Genomic DNA, 21366 nt, shown 5'->3' with positions numbered 1-21366 from the left:
AAATCTTATGACAGTTACATTTTTTGAATTAGGTAATGGTCAGTGTAATACCAGGAAGTCCACAGGGTCCTGTGGTTGCACAGTGCAGCATTCGATCAGTCCCTGGGTCAGAGCTGGCATGACATGCTCCATGAGGTAGTTCTTCAGAGAGGCTGACTGGGCCCCCAGGAGCTCCTCCTCCTGCTGCCTCACCATCTCCAAACCCTTAGTCGTGCAAACACATCACATGTCAAACGCCATAATAAACCAAGACAAATTAACAGTTTGTGAGATTCTGATGCTTAGCAACAATTCTAGAGTAATATTTCATAGTTCTGTCCCTCATGTCTTTCACTTCTGTTAACTTGCTCATCAGTTTAATAGCTGAGATCTGCAAAAAACAGATTGCTGATAAGAGGATGAGCAGACATGACATGGTTATCAAAATCACTATACTAACTTTAATAAATGCATGGACATCCCACAAATGCATAGTTGGCAAATGTGTTTATTTAATTTGCAAAGCACCTACCCACTCCCCCCAGCATGCAGCCCTATGCCTCGCCTCCTCCTCCTCCCTCTGCTCCTCCTCTGCCCTCAGTTGGGCCTCTTTCCTCATTTTCTCCTCAGCCTTCCTCATGCCCTCCTCCTCCACCTCCCAGGTGCTGTGGCCATAGTTCCTGGGCTTGCCCAGTGTGTTGAAGATCTTCTGCAGCAGCAGCAGACAGTCAGGTTCATCATTGCTGGTAATCTCTGGAAAAGATGACAAGGAACAAGATAAGGTATAATAAAGAATTATAACAAAAACATATAGGTGGTCTTAGTTTGATGCATACAAAGCATTTCAGTGAAAGAAAGGCTTTAAACTTTTATGGAGAGCATGAACAAGCTGTTTCCTGGTAAGTGAATTCACTTCCTGTTGCAAGCGTGTGTGTTGTGTAGCTCATCTACAGATTAGCAACAGACTAGCTTTAGTCTAACACACCTAAAACTAACTAAAATCTCTAAACAATTCATTAGCCGCTACACATTTCTGTACTAGTCAAGTACCTTTCTATTGTATTATTTTCGGTGTTTATTGCTATTTCCAGACTTGGCGCTTGTTACTCAAAAAGCCTAGTCTTGATCCAGGAGTCTTGGTTAATTATAGACCAATATCCAACCTACCATTTATTTCTAAAATCCAAGAAAAAGGTGTTGCTAAGCAGCTATCAGACCACTTACACAGGAATGAACTATTTGAAGATTTTCAATCAGGATTTAGAGCAAATCATAGTGCAGAAACAGCACTGTTAAAAGTCACCAACAATCTTCTCTTAGCCACAGATAATGGACTTGTTTCTATACTTGTCCTCCTAGACCTTAGTGCTGCATTCGACACCATTGACCACAACATCTTATTATAGAGACTGGAGCATGTGACTGGTATCAGAGGAACAGCATTAAAATGGTTCCAATCCTATTTATCGGACAGAATCCAGTTTGTTCATGTCCATGATGAACCTTCCACACAAACAAAAGTTAGTTATAGAGTTCCACAAGGCTCTGTGCTAGGACTGATTTTGTTCACCCTGTACGTACTTCCTATAGGCTATGTCATTAAGAAGCACTCTATTAATTACCACTGCTATGCAGATCTATCTATGAAACCTGTTAACACAAACCAGTTAACCAGACTTCAAAGCGTGTCTAACTGACATAAAGGCCGGCAGCAATGACACCCGATTACGCCAATTGGAGGTCACTAAAATTAATGTTGAGTCGGTGTGTAACTTTGCTAAAACAATGTCAGACTCTGTAGTTTTCTCTGGATCCCTCCTCAATCTGACCAGCGATGACATGTTTAGCCGCATGTCGTCGTTCCATCACTGGCTGTCTAGGTGGTGTCCAGCAAACAATGTGGGCTTCATAGACAATTGGGCCACTTTCTGGGGAAAACCCGGTCTGCTAGCGAGGGACGGCATCCATCCCACTTTGCATGGTGCGGCTCTCATATCTAGAAATTTGGCCGAGTTTATTAGCCCACCTAAAGTTTGACAATCCACATCAGTGTTGCCAACTCCTCAGTAAGGAAAGTAGCTATTGGCTGTCCTAAAAGTCGCTAGAAGTCGCTAAATGACGTCATCGCCTAATTTGTGTAAGTGTAATTTTGCTTGTCAATTTTTAATGGACACTGGGAGAAATAATAATGTTGTGGGAGAGCTAAAAAGTGAGTAAAAGACACTGTAAATATGTTTAGAACTGTAAATGTATTTTCAGTTGATCCTTTGTCAATTTGATTTTTTAATTTAGCCATTTAATAGACTATTTTTCAAAATAACCCAAATTACATATAATCAGTTTTGTCCTGTATTATAACCCTCCTCCTTTATCTGGGCTTGGGACCAGCAAAGTGACCTAAAAGAGACACAGTGACGGAGTTACTTTGTTTTTTTTTTGTGGGTTTTTTGTGGGTTTTTTGTGCTGTCCACTACAGCAGATGTTTATCTGACAATGCTGTTAATAATTTTAAGAAAATGATTCCATCTTTATTTACGTCTATGCCATGTGCCAACACAGTGGAGGGCAGCTGCCTCAATCCTGCTCCCCACCAAGCTGATTATGTTGTTGACAGTGCTGGGGGGGGGGGTGGCAACAGAAAAAGCTGTTATAGCTATCAGACCACTTACACAGAAATTAACTATTTGAAGATTTTCAATCAGGATTTAGAGCACATTATAGTACAGAAACAGCACTGTTAAAAGTCACCAATAATCTTCTCTTAGCTTTTCTCTCTTGTTCTCTTGTATATTGCTGATGTGCAGTTACTGGCCCCACCAACCTGCAGTGTCTATTTGTTGTTTATTATTGCTGTTCTTTTCTCTCTCCTCTATCCACTCACCCCAACCAGTCGAGGCAGATGGCCGCCCAAACTAAGCTGGAGGTTTTTTCTTCCGTTAAAGGGAGCTTTTCCTCTCCACTGTCACCAAGTTGACTGTATTGTGATTGTAAAAGATGATTGTATTGTGATTTGGCGCTATACAAATAAAACTGACTTGAATTGAATTGAATTGAATTATTTACTATGACATATTACAGTCCAAAGTGTTGGTTTTCAGGCCATGCCATTATAAATCTTCAGGGTCCACGACAGGACAAAAGTGTTAAAAGTCTAGCTCAGTATCTCTATACACCTTTTTCTTTAGTAAAAGGCCTAAATCAACAGCTTAGACTGCGGTTTAACCTGTTGATTTAGTTTGAGTTGAGTCTCTCTCAGATTATGTAGTCATACTTCATGCATTACCCAGGTACAGAGGGGTGATGTCCAGCTCCTCAAAGTAGTGGGCAATCGTTTCATCTTCTACATTGTCTGCTCTGTATCTGGTCAGGCGTTGCAGGAAGTGCTGCTGTTCATAGTTGTGCTTCTGCACCAGCCTCTCAGGGAGTTTCATCACCCTTTCCTTCAGGAAGGCATCTGAAGCATCCAGGCACAATACAAACTCTGTGCCACACACAAGGAAATGATTGTAGCGTTACTACAACATACAGCCTGATTGTCAGTAAATAATTCTATGAATATTGCTGACAGTGCGCTTCAGACACCTGGCATAATCTTCTTGCTGTACGAAGAATTTTGGGATGTTCCTTCATCTAAGTCATGTTCGTCAGCTAAAAAAAAACATATACACATGTATATCTGTGTATACAATTTATACTCAGTGCAGGTGACACTAGTGTAATAGGAGCTTTGTGATAGTGTCTCACCACTGAAGAGCTTTTTAGCTTGTTCATATGTCTTGGGAAATCCATCCAGCACAAAACCCTGGTTTTTGCATGGGTTAGACATCAGCTTATCCTTCACCACCTTCACCAACAGATGTTCATCCAAAAGACCTAATCAACAAAATAGCTGATATGATAATGCAGCAAATTCTTCTTAATGAGACATTTGAGTCATTTTGTATTGTAATTCCATAAAGTCAGAGGACCTGAGAATGCTGGATTAAAATACTGATCAAATTCAAAGCAGTCTGAGATATTCTGACACCTAGCTAGTATGGACCAAACCCCAAAAACACTGGCTACATTTCCATGCGTCGTCAGAAGTTCCTGCCTAATATTAATAGACATCTTTCAAATTTCATTATGCCAGTTTGTAACACAGGCTGTCTAAATTTGATGCAGCATAACATAACAACATAACAATGTTATCACATTTGTGTTGTATTGGGCTGCATCAATCATCATCAGAGATATAAAGCACCTACAAAGTCACACGATGTGTTTGTTCATATGCCGTACTGCTCATGACAGGTAAACTGAACGTTAAGTAAAATGTTGTTGGAGTGAGCTTTCAACAACTCAGCCCTAATTGTCTCCAGACTTCATTTGGACTTGTCATTAAGCATCTTTTAAGAACTGACATAGCACTAAAAATTTCTGAAGGAGGAATGTTTTGGTTTTTTACAACCCTGTATACAGCCTATTTACTTAGTGGTTTGTACCTCTGTTCTGATCTATACTATCCTTCAGGCTGTTGAGAAGCTCCTGTGCCTCTGCTGCTGAGTCTTCATTTTCTGCTTCTGGATCAGGATTCTTCACAGCATCTTCCTAGATATGGAGATAGAAATGAAACTGTAAAGACGATCAAGATGCAATGTCAATATTTCTCTATTAATGAAAGTCAAAGTGACCTTTGTGGCCAAGTATAGCAACCCATATTTGGAATTTGTGCTCTGCATTTAACCCATCCCAAGTTGCACACACACGCAGCAGTGAACATACACCCGGAGCAGTGGGCAGCTATTGCTGCGGTGCCCGGGGAGCAGTTGGGAATCCGGTGCCTTGCTCAAGAGTCTCCCCTCCGTCGTGGTATTGAAGGTGGACAGGGGACTGGCTATTCACTCCAGCCCACCAACAATTCCCAGGGATCATATGAATGTGGAGTGTGGGGATCATAATGGACCATATGAATGTGTAATGTGAGAGCTCACCAGCTGTGTGATGGTTTCAGAAATGGTCTCTTTCAGAGCAATACGATGAAGCTTGTAGTATTCACAGATCTGCTTGGACACTGTACTTTTGCCCACTGCAGGGGGACCCAGTAAGCACACACGAATAGGCTGGAGAAAATACACTAAATGGATTACACTAATACAAGTTATATATACAACTATAATATAAAGAATGCTATGATATGACAACAAGATATGGACCATTTTTTTAAAGAAAACTATAATTTACTTAGCCAATTGTTTAAGATCAAAACAATCCTTGTTTTAAGAGCTAGTGTATTCTTCAGATAGAGACACATGAATTTGCCTTCTGCTTTAGAACCTACCAGAAGACCCCTGGTCTGCCGGTACTCCTCCACTACAAGTTCTATGTTATCCACCAAACCAGACTCACACAGCCAGTTGATAGAGAGCAGTTCCTTGAGGTAGACACCCTCAATCCAAAGGTTGACCAGCAGAGAATCAATTTCCATTACCTGTTCAGAAGAAATAACATTTTATCAGATACTTACACTTGTTCTTTTTTAACACCTTTATTCATCATTTTAATTCCACTTTAAAAATTGTATTTTCCTCCTTTAATGCTTTAAATTTGATTTTCTGGCCATGTTGATCTACAGTATTTGTCAATCAGCACTGACAAACAATTGCTTATTAAAGAATAACATGATCTATCCTCTGGAGAGGTTTTCGTGTTCACCTGATAAATCAAAGTCCAATATTAACTATTAACTACACAAACTAATAATTCAGTCAGTATACTGCTAACACAGTTACCATAACAAGCTAGCTTAGGTACATCTACATACAAAAGTATCTGGTGCTGTCTTTGGGTTTAGGGCTTCAGACCACCACTGACTGCAAAGTATTTTACACAAAATATTATATTCTAATGTCTTTCTAAAGCTCACTGATCAGGACACTCTATCCTTTTGTTTCATTCTTACTCAAACAGAAACTTGCTAACAGAAAAATGCGGTTTAGTGGGAGCGTCAGAATTTCATCTTTCTTTTGCATACTGCAAGACATTGGCTTTCAAACTCTGTCTCCTGCTCTCATGCCATCCAAACACACAATACACTAAAGAACTCCCAACGCCTATACGCAGCTATCTTTCCCAAAGCACAAATTATCTGTTATCTATGTATGATTCTCCTCTTTCACTTTGCTCTATAAGTTTTCACGAATCAAAAAATTGACATGATTGAGTAAAAAATGTAAGCAAAAATTAAAGTAAACCACTAAGTAAAGCAAGCTTAATTTGGGCAAGTACGCTTAAGTCCTTTGTGAGGAAGGCTTCTTCAGAAGGCTTTTTGTGGATCTTCCCATGTCCAAGCACAGCCGCCACCGCCTAGTGGAGAAAGAGATTATGATGAATGTTGTTAACAGACTCTATTATACTTTCAAGCCATTTACACATATAAGGTTTCTATTTTGTATCAAAAGATGTCTTGATCTGTTGCTACACACACCTTCACTATGTCCTCCATGGTGTTTTTGGCAAAATCCACAGCTACCAGGTAATATGGCTGGGGCTGAAGTTCAATCACATTCTGAATAACACTGAATTTATCCAAAGAAGTCATTATTTATAGTGTACATAGGCCAGTATTTGGATGGTTAGACATTTAGTTTGTTAGGCTCCAAGTTCCATCACAATAAATTTGAAATAAAACTATGGATATTACATTAAAGTGCCAAGTGTAGTCAGTGAGACAAGGAATCATTTTGGAAAGACCTTTTTTATTCTGAGCAACTTAAAGGTCAATAATCGACTCTGATAACAAGCAGAGAGAAAGTGAAAAACCTCCAAACCAAACTACAGGCACTCTTATGCTAATAGAGCTCTCTTAACACCAGTTGTAAAGAAATCACGTCATCCAGCCTTTGTGACTGCAGACCCAAAACTCCCTCTCATGTGGCTGGGTAGATCCTGACCTAACTATAAGGAATCCATATTTTTAATATTACACTTTAACCACAGACCCCTAAGACCCAAAGAAAACAAGACATTTAACACCTGTATCTAAATTAAAATGATATGGTTGAAGTCATCTTCAGAAAGAAGACCTCCATATATCAAGGATTGTTAGATTGACAGCAACACCTTTTGGTCAGAACTGGGCACTACACCTCTGGTAAAATGACAGAAAATTAGAAAAGGTTTGCATTAATCTGGACAATTCAAACTTCTGAACATTTTGATAAACACTAAGTTTAGGAGATAGGTGCATTGCTTTTGTTTGTTTCTTTTATTGCCTGTACAAACCAGTTGCTTTGAGTTGTTTAATCAAAAAGGAAACAAAGTGAATCTATCTTTATTGTAATTTTTAATGTGAATAGCCTGGCTGTTTAAATGTTTAGAAATGTGGTTGGAAATGTGATTTTCATGGTCATCAAAATGCATTTCAGATCTTAAAAACAGTGGAATAAAAGAGGTATGACTGTTCATAAAATAATTTACAGAATAAATAAATATATGAAGAAATAATTCCCATCGTGAGCATCAGACAGCAGCTGAAACCAGGGAAGTATACTTCCTTTTTTTATGGATTCATTAAAATAAAGTTCTCACCCTCCATCTATCAATCCATCCATTCTCTAAACGTCTTAGTCCAATTCAGGGTTGCAGAGGGTTAGAGCCAATCCCAGCTGAAATTGGGGAAGAGGGGGGTACATCCGGGACAGATCTCTAGTCTATCACAGTCACCAATTAGCCTAACTCTGACCTGCATGTCTTTGGACTGTGAGGAGAAATGCCTCAGGTTTGAACAGGGTTTGATCCCTGAACCTTCTGAGAAACCAGAACTTGACTCAGTTAATTGAGGGATGAGATTTAAAATTAATGGTAAAATCATGCAAGTAAAAATATAAATAAGGAAGCTCGATATTGATGATCTCTTTACGGGCAGAAGCAGCAGGACAAAATCCTGCATATAAAACCAAAATAACTAGGGAGCTTTTCAGGGTGAAGAGGTGGAATATCTGACCAAATCAGTCACCTGATTTCAATCTGATTTAGCTGTAGTCCTTTAATTGAAAACCAGAGTAAAGACAGATTCCACAACAAGCAAGAGCTTAAGGTGGTTGCACTAAAAGCAACATACAAAAGTATCTGGTGCTGTCTTTGGGTTTAGGGCTGCAGACCACCACTGACTGCAAAGTATTTTACACAAAATATTATATTCTAATGTGATGATTTTGTTCAATTTCTGTCCAACTACTTTTGAAACCAAACTTTAAGCACTGTCTGTTAAAAGAGTTCTCACACAGTTCTTTCTATGGAAATAAAACCGACTTAAGTCAAAGCTGAGACTTGGCACTTTAATGTAGTATTCATTACTTGATTTCAATTTGAATGTGCTGAAGCACAGAGCCTGATGAACAAAACTATGTACTGTAACTCCCTAAAAACTGATGGTCTGAACTATAACTATATAGTTGAGTTCTGTTACCAGTTTAGGTAATTATTAAACAGGTATCTTAAATCCTTTTGTGAAACAGTACTCTTTTCAAACCATACACTAAGATCAATAATAATAATAATAATACTGTTCATGGACACTGTTGAAACTGGAAAAAAACAAAAAGAAAAAAGTATAGTTTGTGTGTGTTTGTCAAACCTTGCCAGGTCATTGATGTGAATCGTTGGAACAATATTGTTGCCATCTCCAAAGACTGGTATTTTATGTTCTTGTCCCATCCATGATGTCTGAAAATACAGATTATTTTGATTAGCTAAATACATATGATATCTACTGCAATGTTCCACTTTTTTCATTTGCTGTTATGAAAAATAAATACCCATCACCATTCAGCTGTTTTGAAGGTATCTGCAAAATCCTCAATAACCTTTCTAAACATCTTAAAGTTAAGATGTTATTGCACAATACAAATATATTCAAAGTTGCAATGGTAATTCAACAACAGTAGGCAGGGGGGCATGGCTAGAAGGCTATGGAGTAAGTGGTTTAGAGGAGCTGGACTTTATTTCAGATCTTATCCCTAAACTCTTGGTGAATGAGAACTTTACAAATTAAGTTTTGGATAGGGCACACCACGCCTCAGGCCCCAAACCAGCTGATGGCAACCGGCCTCATCCTTGTTAGATTTCACTACTACCAGACACGCAAACTTCTTGTGAGGCTCACAGCACAGAAGGCTCCCAAATATTTGAAAAGTACTCTCCAGACCTGACAGCGGAGGTGCTTGTTCATCACTGAGAGTTTGATGAGTTCCGCAAGCAATGTAGAGTGGCTGGCCTACACCTACAGATTTCTTCATCCAGCTCGATTTTGTGTGAATTTGGACGGGGACATGCGCACTTTTGATAAGCCAAAGACAGCAAAGAGATACCTGGATCAGAAGCTGAACATGGGTACAGCGGGGTAGGACCCTTCAGAGCAACAATTGCCTTCAAGTACTTTTATTTGAGTGGGAATCATTCTCATGCTTAAAGCTCTTCTTTTTTCACCATTGGTATGGACACAACTATACGGATTCAGGTCTAATGGTCTGTACTGTTAATTTTATTTCCTCCAATGGAGGAATGGAGGAATGGTAATATCAAAATAAAAGAAAGGGGAGTTCATTACCCTGGTTAAATGATGAATGTAGAAAACTGATGAAGGATAGAGATTAACGACTTAAAAAATCCTTGAAATCAGGTCTTATTACAGATGGACAAAAATTCACATAGAGTCTGAGAAAGACTAAAGCTAAATTCTTCATGGATATTATTAACGACAATAGCAAAGATTTTGAGCTCAAAATTAATAGTAACAAATCCAATCATGTTAACTAATGAGTTTAACAAATTTTTCCTTAACTTGGTTCATGAGATAACTGAACTGTTTCCTCCATCTGATTTCACTGTTAGGCCCATCGATTTCAAATGTATGCTGATGACGCAGTCATTTACAAAAGCACAAAAAGCAAAGTTGATAAGAACCAATCAGTGGCCACAGATGTTATTTTTAATTTGGTGGACATATCAGCATAGCCTTTCCTAGAAGAACTGGTAAATTCTTTGGTCTTTGCATCAATAATGTTGAGAACCTCCCTCGCGCACTAGTTGCTGCTACACTCGTAAAAGGAATGCAGTTTTCTGCAGCTGTGCCTCCACACCCAGAACTACAGACACCACCAGCTCAGGATTAAAGAGGGGAACGTGCACGTTGTGCAAAGGACAAAAAAAAAGAAGAAGAGCCAGCACTTTCATCTGTTGTGGTAGACACACTTGCAAAGAGCAGAAGATGATATCTTGCATGTTTTGCTGGAAAGACTGAATACACACACAGCACATACACACTATAATACGCTGATATAGTCCATATAAAACTCCATACAAAAGCCAGAAACTAAGCTTTCTATGCACAGGCCTGTGTAAAGGATTAATGGGGCCACTTGGTTGTCAAAAGTAAAAATCACAAATTAAAGTTAAATTAAAATTCCACTACAGCAGAGGTTTATCCGATAACGCTGTTAATAAATTTAAGAAAATGATTCCATCTTTATTTACATCTATGCCAAGTATAAACATAGTGGAGGGCAGTTGCTTCAATCCCACTCCCTACCAAATTGATCATATTGTTGACAGCGCTGTAACCTCACTGCGTGAAACGCTTGATTCTGTGGCCCCTCCGAAAAAGAAGTTAGTGAATCAGAGAGGACTAGCCCCATGGTATAATTTACATATTCGTACCTTAAAGCAGGCATCACGAAAACTGGAAAGGAAGTGGCGTTCCACAAACTTAGAGGAAATTTTTCTAGCCTGGAAAAACAGTCTACTAACATATAAAAAAGCTCTCCGTAAAACCAGAACTGCATACTATTCATCACTAATAGAGGAAAATAAGAACAATCCCAGGTTTCTTTTCAGCACTGTAGCCAGGCTGACAAAAAAAAATCACAGCTCTGTTGAGCCCAGTGTTCCCTTAGCTCTCAGCAGTGATGAATTTATGAGTTTCTTTACAAATAAAATCACAACTATTAGAGATAAAATTCAGCAGATGCTTCCTATACCTGCAATAAATGAATCTTCTACTAAAGTAGCTCTTGAATCATCTGTAGGACCTCAGTTATGTTTAGACTGCTTCTCTCCCATAGATCTCTCTGAATTCATAGTTGCTTCATCTAAATCATCAGTGTGTCTCTTAGACCCCACCCCGACTAAACTGCTTAAAGACACCCTGCCATTAATTAACTCATCTTTATTAAACTTGGTAAATTTATCTCTAGTATCAGGCTACGTACCACAGGCCTTTCAGACTGCAGTAATCAAACCCCTACTCAAAAAGCCTAGTCTTGATCCAGGAGTCTTGGCTAATTATAGACCCATATCCAACCTACCATTTATTTCAAAAATCCTTGAAAAAGCAATTTCTAAGCAGCTATCCGACCACTTACACAGAAATGAACTATTTGAAGATTTTCGATCAGGCACTGTTAAAAGCTTTATTCAGCTTTATTTATCTATGAAACCTGACAACAGAAACCCGTCAGCCAGACTTCAGCCGTGTCTAAAGGATATGAAGGCCTGGATGACCAGTAACTTTTCTAAAATTATAGCTACTTTAGATGGCATAGCCCTGGCCTCGACTACTACTTTAAAAAACCTTGGAGTTATTTTTGACCAGTATATGCCCTTTAATTCACACATAAAACAAATCTCTAGAACCACCTTCTCAAAATGATGCAGAAAAACTAGTTCATACATTTGTTACTTCAAGTCTAGATTACCCTAACTCTATCAACTATCAGGATGTCCCAGTAACTCCATAAAAAGCCTCCAGTTATCAAAAATGCTGCAGCCAGAGTCCTGACGGGAACTAACAAGAGAGATCATATTTCTCCTATATTAGCTTCTCTTCATTGGCTCCCTGTAAAATACAGAATAGAATTTAAAATCCTTCTTCTCACAAACAAATCACTTCAAGATCAAGCTCCTTCATACCTTAAAGACCTCATAGTACCATATTATCCAAATAGACCACTTCGCTCTCAGAGTACAGGTCTACTTGTGGTTCCCAGAGTTTCCAAAAGTAGAATGGAAGGCATAGCCTTTAGCTATTAATCTCCTCTCCTGTGGAACCAGCTCCCAGTCTGGGTTCAGGAACCAGAGACTCTACTTTTAAGGCTAGACTTAAAACCTTCCTTTTTGACAAAGCGTATAGTTAGCGCTGGCTTCAGGTAACCCTGAAGCATCCCCTTAGTTAAGCTGCTATAGGCCTAGACCGCCCGAGGACCATCGGTGCACTGAGCTCCCCTACCCTACCCTCGCCTAACCTTCCCCTCCACTCTCCTCCTCTTCTCCCTCCTCACATGTATATTCCACCATTGAATGTCACTAACTTTGTGCTAGTTTGTGCTCTCTCCCTGTCTCTCTGTACCTTCTGCAGGTTTCCCTGGTCCTGGAGCTGTATATTGCTGATGTGCAGTTACTGGCCCCACCAACTTGCAGTGTCTATTTGTTGTTTATTGTTGCTGTTCTTTTCTCAATTCAATTTTTATTTTCAATTTTATTTGTATAGCGCCAAATCACAATACAAATCATCTCAAGGCACTTTACAAAAACTAAAACTAAAAACCCAACAATTCCCTTATGAGCAAGCACTTGGCGACAGTGGAGAGGAAAAAACTCCCTTTAACGGAAGAAAAAAACCTCCAGCAGAACCGGGCTCAGTTTGGGCGGCCATCTGCCCCGACCGGTTGGGGTGAGTGGATAGAGCAGAGAGAAAAGAACAGCAACAATAAACAACAAATAGACACTGCAAGTTGGTGGGGCCAGTAACTGCACATCAGCGATAAACAGCTCCAGGACCAGGGACACCTGCAGAAGGTACAGAGAGAGAGAGAGAGAGAGAGAGAGAGAGGGAGGGAGAGAGCACAAACTAGGGGAGAGAGAGAGCACAAGGTTAGTAACATTCAATGGTGGAATATACATGAGGTCGGAGAGAAGGGGGAGGGGGGGGCGGGTAGGGTGGGGGAGCTCAGTGCACCAATGGTCCTCGGGCAGTCTAGGCCTATAGCAGCATAACTAACTAAGGGATGGTTCAGGGTTGCCTGAAGCCAGCCCTAACTATATGCTTTGTCAAAGAGGAAGGTTTTAAGTCTAGCCTTAAAAGTACAGAGAGTGTCTGCCTCCTGAACCCAGGCTGAGAGCTGGTTCCACAGGAGAGGAGCTTGATAGCTAAAGGCTCTGCCTCCCATTCTGCTTTTGAGAACTCTGGGAACCACAAGTAGGCCTGCACTCTGAGAGCGAAGTGGTCTATTGGGATAATATGGTACTATGAGGTCTTTAAGGTATGAAGGAGCTTGATTATGAAGGGATTTGTATGTGAGAAGAAGGATTTTAAATTCTATTCTATATTTTACAGGGAGCCAATGAAGAGAAGCCAATATAGGAGAAATATGATCTCTCTTGCTAGTTCGTGTCAGGACTCTGGCTGCGGCATTCTGGATTAATTGGAGGCTTTTTATTAAGATATTAGGACATCCAGATAGTAATGAGTTACAGTAATCTAGCCTTGAGGAAACAAACGCATGGACTAGTTTTTCTGCATCATTTTGAGACAGGGTGTTCCTAATTTTGGAAATGTTGCGCAGGTGAAAGAATGCAGTTCTAGAAATTTGTTTTATGTGTGAGTTAAAGGACATGTCCTGGTCAAAAATAACTCCAAGGTTTTTTACAGTAGTGCTGGAGGCCAGGGCTATGCCATCTAGAGTAGCTATAATTTTAGAAAAGTTATTTCTGAGATTTTTAGGCCCAAATATAATGACTTCTGTTTTCTCCGAGTTTAAAAGTAAAAAGTTACTGGTCATCCAAGCCTTTATGGCAGTTAGACAGGCTTGAAGTCTGGTTAACTGGTTTGTGTTAACAGGTTTAATAGATTGATATAACTGAGTGTCATCCGCATAGCAGTGGTAATTAATAGAGTGCTTCCTAATGATATATCCTAAAGGAAGCATGTACAGGGTGAACAGAATCGGTCCTAGCACAGAACCTTGTGGAACTCCATAACTAACTTTTGTTCGTGTGGAAGGTTCATCATGGACATGAACAAACTGGAATCTGTCCGATAAATAGGATTGGAACCACTTTAACGCTGTTCCTCTGATACCAATCACATGCTCCAGTCTCTGTAATAAGATGTTGTGGTCAATGGTGTCGAATGCTGCACTAAGGTCTAGGAGGACAAGTATCGAAACAAGTCCATTATCTGAGGCTAAGAGAAGATCGTTGGTAACTTTCAACAGTGCTGTTTCTGTACTATGATGTGCTCTAAATCCTGATTGGAAATCTTCAAATAGTTCATTCCTGTGTAAGTGGTCTGATAGCTGCTTAGCAACAGCTTTTTCTAGGATTTTAGAAATAAATGGCAGGTTGGATATTGGTCTATAATTAGCCAAGACACCTGGATCAAGACTAGGCTTTTTGAGTAAAGGTTTGATTACTGCAGTCTTAAAGGCCTGTGGTACGTAGCCTGATAGTAGAGATAAATTTACCAAGTCCAATAAAGATGAGTTCATTAATGGCAGGGTGCCTTTAAGCAGTCTAGTCGGGATGGGGTCCAAGAGACACGTTGATGATTTCGATGAAGCAACTACTGATGTAAATTCAGAGAGATCTATAGGAGAGAAGCAGTCTAAACATAACTGAGGTCCTACAGATGATTCAAGAGCTACTGTAGTAAAAGATTCATTTATTGCAGGTATAGGAAGCATCTGCTGAATTTTATCTCTAATAGTTGTGATTTTATTTGTAAAGAAACTCATAAATTCATCACTGCTGAGAGCTAAGGGAACACTGGGCTCAACGGAGCTGTGACTTTTTGTCAGCCTGGCTACAGTGCTGAAAAGAAACCTGGGATTGTTCTTATTTTCCTCTATTAGTGATGAATAGTATGCAGTTCTGGCTTTACGGAGAGCTTTTTTATATGTTAGTAGACTGTTTTATCAGGCTAGAAAAATTTCCTCTAAGTTTGTGGAACGCCACTTCCTTTCCAGCCTTCGTGATGCCTGCTTTAAGGTACGAACATGTAAATTATACCATGGGGCTAGTCTTCTCTGAATCACTAACTTCTTTTTCAGAGGGGCTACAGAATCAAGCGTTTCACGCAGTGAGGTTACAGCGCTGTCAACAACATGATCAATTTGGTAGGGAGTAGGATTAAGGCAGCTGCCCTCCATTATGTTTATACTTGGCATAGATGTAAATAAAGATGGAATCATTTTCTTAAATTTATTAACAGCGTTGTTGGATAAACATCTGCTGTAGTGGAATTTTCTTCCAGACGCTGCATGATCCATCATTTTAAATTCGAAAGTTATTAAAGAATGATCTGACAAAACAGGATTTGGGGGGAAAATTATTAGATGTTCAATTTCGATGCCATAGGTCAGAACAAGATCAAGGGTGTGATTAAAACAGTGGGTGGGTTTATTAACGTTTTGAATGAAACCAATTGAATCTAATATAGAATTAAATGCAATGCTGAGGCTGTTATTTTCAACATCTACATGAATGTTAAAATCTCCCACTATAATGACTTTATCTGATCTAAGCACTAAATCAGACAGGAAGTCAGGGAATTCAGTTAAAAACTCTGAGTAAGGAACAGGTGGACGGTACAAAATGACAAGTAGAACTGGTTTTTGTGTTTTCCAGTTTGTATGTGAGAGACTAAGAGTGAGGCTCTCAAATGAGTTATAACTGTTCTGAGGATGAAAGTTTAATAATAAGTTTGACTGGAAGATTGCAGCTACTCCTCCACCTCGACCTGTGCTTCGAGGAACATGATAATTTTTATGACTGAGGGGGGTTGATTCATTCAGACTGACATATTCATCCTGCTGTAACCAGGTTTCAGTAAGATAAAGTAGGTCAATTTGGTGATCAGTTATCAAATCATTTACTAACAGAGATTTAGAAGAAAGGGACCTAATATTTAATAATCCACATTTGACAGTTCTGTTTTTCTGTTCAATAAGAGGAGTGGTCTTAATTTTTATTAAGTTTTTATGAATAACTCCTCTTCTGTTAACTTCTGATTTGTTTGATTTATATGTTCGAGGGGCAGACACAGTCTCTATGTGGTTTGAAGGGGGCGGCGGCTCTAAGGAAACTGCAGAGAAGCGTTTTAGACTGAGTCTCTGCATCCCGGTCCCCACCCTGGATTGTCAGGCTTTAGGTTGGCTAAGAAACTCGGCCAAATTCCTAGAGATGAGAGCTGCACCATTCAAAGTGGGATGGATGCCATCTCTCGCTATCAGACCGGGTTTTCCCCAGAAAGTGGCCCAATTGTCTATTGTCTATAAATGTCTATTCTCTCTCCTCTATCCACTCACCCCAACCGGTCGAGGCAGATGGCCGCCCAAACTGAGCCTGGTTCTACTGGAGGTTTTTTTCTTCCGTTAAAGGGAGTTTTCCCTCTCCGCTTTTTTGAAGTGCTGCTCATAACGGATTTTGGGTTGTTTTTGTTTTGTAAAGTGCCTTGAAATGATTGAATTGTGATTTGGTGCTATACAAATAAAACTGAATTGAATTGAAGTGAACTGAATATCTTTGGATGCTGAAAAAGCTTTTGATCAGGGTGAATGGCCATATAGCTGTTAAGGCCCGACACTATTCACTGTATGCGATCTCCCTGTGCGGAAAATAAAAGTTCCTGTTTCGACCTCCTGGTACTGCCTCTCCTCTGCGACCATTAGGTCAATAGCGACCATTATATAATATATAATGGCCATATATAATGTGCCACATTGGACACAGGGACATTAAGATCTCTGGAGATGGACATGTAGCCTTGAGATTGTCCATGTTTTTCCACAATTTTTTCATGGCCAAAAATATCGGCACCCTTGCAATCCTGTTGGAAAATTGTTGCAGTTGCAAATGTTTTGGTACTCACATATTAATTTTTGTTGTTGTTTGCATTGGAATAACACAAAAAAACAGAAGAAAAGTCAAATCTGATACAATTCCACACAGAACCCAAAAAATGCACTGGACAATTGTTGGCACCGTTAACTTAATATTTGGTAGCACCCCCTTTGGAAAAAATAACCGAAATCAATCACTTCCTGTAACCATGAATGAGTTTCTTACACCACTCTACTGGAATTTTGGACCATTCTTCTTTTGCAAACTGCTCCAGGTCATTCAGATTTGAAGGATGCCTTGTCCCAACTGCTGTTTTGAAATCTCTCCATAGGAGTTCTATGGGATTCAGATCTGGACTCACTGCTGGCCATTTCAGAACTCTTCAGAGCTTTGTTTGTAACCATTTCTGTGTTTCGGGTCATTATCCTGCTGGAAGACCCATGACCTGTGGTGGAGACACAGCTTTCTGACACTGGCCACTAGGTTGCGCCCCAAAATTCTTTGGTAATCATCAGATTTCATGATTACTGTTCACACAGTCAAGGCATCCAGTGCCAGAAGCAGCAAAGCAACCCTAAAACATCTTTGAACCTTCACCATGTTTGACTGTAGGGGCTTCTTCTTTTCTTTGAAGGCCTCATTTCTTTTTCTGTTAACAGTGTCATGATGTCCTTTACCAAAAACCTCGACTTTTGTCTCATCTGTCCACAGTACATCCCAGAAAGATTGTGGTTTTGTCACAGAAGTTTTGGCAAACTCCAGTCTTGCTTTTTTATGCCTTTGTCAGCAGTGGTGTCACAATGTGGGTCTCCTGGGTCTCCTACCATAGCATCCATTTTCATTCAGAGGGTGACAAATAATGCTAGCTGACACTGTTGCACCCTGTCTGCACATCAGCTTGAATTTGGAAGTTAATCAGGGTTCTTTATCCACTATTTGAACAATCGTAAGTTGTAATTTTTCATTAATTTTGCTCTTCTGTCCACGTCCAGGGAGGTTAGCTACAGTGCCATGGGCTGTAAAGCTCACAGTGGACACAGGGACATTAAGATCTCTGGAAATGGACATGTAGCCTTGAGATTGTCCATGTTTTTCCACAATTTTTTCTCTCAAATCCACAGACAACTCTTTACACTTCTTTCTTTTCTCCATGTTCAGTGTGACACACAACATAAAGGTTAAGTCAACTTTTCTCCATTTTAACTGGTTGCAAGTGTGATTATTATATTGCCCACACCTGTTACTTGCCACAGGTGTGTCTAAATACAAATTACACAAGCATCATGTTTGAAAAGTAATTTCTTACAATTTTGACATGGTGCCAATAATTTTGTCCAGTCCATTTTTGAGTTCTGTGTAAAATTTGATCAAGTTTGACTTTTCTTCCGTTTTTTGTTTTGTTGCAGTGCAAACAAAAACAATAAGCACGCCAATACTAAAAGATTTGCAATTTGAGCAATTTTCTGAGAGAAGCGTTGGATTTTCTGACAGAATTGCAAGGGTGCCGATATTTTTGGCCATGACTGTATGTTGCTGTGTAAATTTGGATTCAGGGATTTTTTTATAAATTGGATTAGAAGCTTGCACAAAGAACCAACAGCTTCCGTGATAACACATGACAAATAATATCCAAGCCTTTTAGGCTATACAGGGGTACTGTCATGAGGCGGCAGTACCGGTCCTCCCAGTTGCCTTGTGTCTCCATTCCCTTTCTACCTCAGTGTGTGTTGTGCTGTCTCCCCATGTGTATAGTCTGCAGGTGTGCCACAAGAGAACGGTTGCTGCTGATGAGCGTCACCTGGTTCCAATTACTCACCATCTCCAATAATAGCTCTGGTTCATCTCTCCAGCGTCGCCAGTTCTTCCCGTTAACTACACGCGGTCCCTGCATGTCAGCAGTTACCTGTGGTGTGCCTGACCCTGTCATCCTCGAGCCACGCAGTCTGAGCAAGGCATCCGTTGCCCCGTACTTCCGCAAGGGATTGTCCCGAGCACCTGGAGAGTTTTATGTTGTGGATTGACCTCCAGTGATTTTGTGTTTAAATAAACTGACTCACTGTTTTTGAATCTGCCTTTGGGTCCTCTCCTATTCCGTCATTACTGACGTTAACAGGTACATGTCAGGGGGATCCTTTTTCACTTTTTATTTTTGCCGTAGTCTTAGAACCATTAGCAGCTTGTACTCAGTTAAGTTCTTAAATGCTGCCAATAAAACATCAAGGTATTTCTCATAAGTTTTCTACTTATGTGGATGATGTAATCTTATACATATCGATCAGTTCCTTACTACAGCTGATTAATGAATTTGGCCTCTTTTCAGGATACAAGATAAATTGGACAAAAAGTGAGCCTATGGCTGATTTGGGGAACACCCCATTTCAAAATAGTATTGGATTAATTTGAGTACCTCACAACTATTAAAACAAACCTTGGATAAAAAAGTCAATCAATTAGAGAAAAATATTGAATTCTGGACTACACTGGCTATTTCAATGGTGGGGAGAATGAATACCATCAAAATGGTACTACTGTCCAAATTATATATATATAGGATTCCATTGTGTTCTCCTTTATCTGGTTGGGCAAGGTCCCTAGGGTTTCTAGAAAACACCTCAATTAAGGCCAGTGGTGGTCTTGGACTCCCCCATTTTAAATTGTATTATATGGCTCACTTAAACATTTTTTCCTGTTGGCGTAGGTGTAAACCAGGTGCAGATCTGGAAGAGTCATAATGGTTGCTGATAGAACATTTATGTTGCAGACACTCCTGTCTTCCAGCCCTGCTGAATAGCCCGATGAAGATGAAAAAATGTGCAATATGGCAAATATCCTATTATACAGAATTCACTGAAAGTCTGGAACCAGATACTGGGGACACTAGAGGGACCTAAAATGTATTGGAATGCCCCCATATGTGATAATCATGCCTTCAGGCCTGGGCTGGAAGACATCGCATTTAGGTAGTGGCGTGAAAGGGGCATTTCCTTTCTCAAGGATATGTATATTAATGGGTACCTCGCAATTTCATCTAATTCACTTTTTTTTATTTTTACAGTTGCAACACTTTCTTAGAGTTAATATCCCACACTACGAGTTGATTCCACAACATTCAACGCCTGACAGCTTTTTGTATGTGTCTAGAGGAGCAGTCTCCCACCTTTATAATGTTCTACAGAACATACACAGCCCATCATCAAATACTTTAAGGGAGCAGTGGCAGGAGGAACTGGGGGTATAAGTTAAAAATGAAGTGTGGCAAAAATGCATCAAAAATGTCTACTATAGTTCCATAAATGCCAGGCATAATCTGAATCAACTTAATTTTGTGCATATGCTACATTTCTTCCCTGCTAAGCTGAAGATGCTAAGTACGTTTCAGCTCTTTGTGTTAAATGCTCAAGGGACCAGGGAACTTGATCTCACCTTTCCTTCCAATGCAGAAAATTGCAACTTTTTTGGAATCAGCTGTTTGACTTCCTTACTAACGCTACTGGCATGGGTGTTCATAGCAACCCTCTTACAGCACTGTTTAGGGTGACAGAACCAGGTTGGGTGAGAGACAAGAATGAGGCACAGATTGTGGCACTATTCACTCTCCTGGCCAACTTTGTTGGAAGTCTGATTACCCTTCTACTTTTGAAATGTGGCTAAAAGAATTTGAAAATGTGCTCAACTTGGAGAAAATCAGATTCACTTTGTCAAATTGCGAGAGAGTATTTTATAAGATCTGGCAACTGGTCATCAGTCTGATGGACAAACTTAAAAGACACTGTACACTCTGTTTCCCAATGTTTGTAGACTGTAATGCCACCTGTTGATGTTTTGGATCTTTATACCCCCTTTTTTTTTTAAAAAGGTGTGCATGTGTTCTTCTCGGGGATGTTGTGTGTGATCCTTTGTTGTCTTAAATACAACAAATAAACCAATAAAAAAAAGAGCGATTGGGAAGAAAGTATATATGCCATTGCCCGTTCTTGCAGTTTATTCTAAGTTTTACTATTTATCATATGAAATAGCTTTGTCCATGTCAATGAACAGTAAGACCTTTTATTCATGGCGAGACCAAATAAATAAAGGTAAGGTAAGGTAAGGTATGCAATTACTATTTGATTCCAAGGTCTTTTTCAGTGACCTGCATGCATCTGCAAAATCACAGTGTGGTTCTGATTAATAAAATCATTCAGACGTTCAGTTTTACCTGCTGTGGTAAAGAAACCTCTTAATATCATGCAAATTTTGTCTAATAATGTAATAAAACCATATGAGGACTAATTTGTCTACAGTCCAGTGCAATGTTAGTGTTATTGTCAGTAGGATATCTTTCATGCTGCTATCAGAAAAAGTTTGTTGAAATAGGTGGAATTAAGAGTGGTAACGTGCAGATTTCTCTGGCCTGGCAAATTAGTGCATGATGCCAGGTTCGCCCTGGAGTTCATGTTTGAGGATAAAAATATTTTTTTTTAAAAACTCTCTACAGCTAAAAACAGCTCTACAATCCTGTTAGATTTA

At 39.6% G+C, this 21366-nt stretch overlaps 1 protein-coding gene across 3 annotated transcripts in view; it reads right to left on the bottom strand.

The window, feature by feature from the left end:
• Positions 1-21366, bottom strand: part of ak7b (adenylate kinase 7b) — a 50292-nt gene that overhangs the window by 3894 nt on the left and 25032 nt on the right. For all 3 annotated transcript variants that reach the window (XM_026330752.1, XM_026330834.1, XM_026330913.1), the window contains exons 7-17: positions 8597-8685; positions 6446-6536; positions 6247-6324; positions 5300-5449; positions 4953-5081; positions 4464-4569; positions 3724-3852; positions 3562-3627; positions 3263-3460; positions 512-732; positions 52-204 (exon numbers count right to left, since the gene is read on the bottom strand). In XM_026330752.1, coding sequence (XP_026186537.1) covers positions 52-204; positions 512-732; positions 3263-3460; positions 3562-3627; positions 3724-3852; positions 4464-4569; positions 4953-5081; positions 5300-5449; positions 6247-6324; positions 6446-6536; positions 8597-8685 — 1410 coding nt within the window. The remainder of the gene's footprint in view (positions 1-51; positions 205-511; positions 733-3262; positions 3461-3561; positions 3628-3723; positions 3853-4463; positions 4570-4952; positions 5082-5299; positions 5450-6246; positions 6325-6445; positions 6537-8596; positions 8686-21366) is intronic.

This window comes from Mastacembelus armatus, chromosome 22 (assembly GCF_900324485.2).
Source record: "Mastacembelus armatus chromosome 22, fMasArm1.2, whole genome shotgun sequence".
Taxonomy (NCBI): Eukaryota; Metazoa; Chordata; class Actinopteri; order Synbranchiformes; family Mastacembelidae; genus Mastacembelus; species Mastacembelus armatus.
Note: the sequence above shows the minus strand (reverse complement) of the source record. Positions and strands in the feature narration are given on the sequence as shown.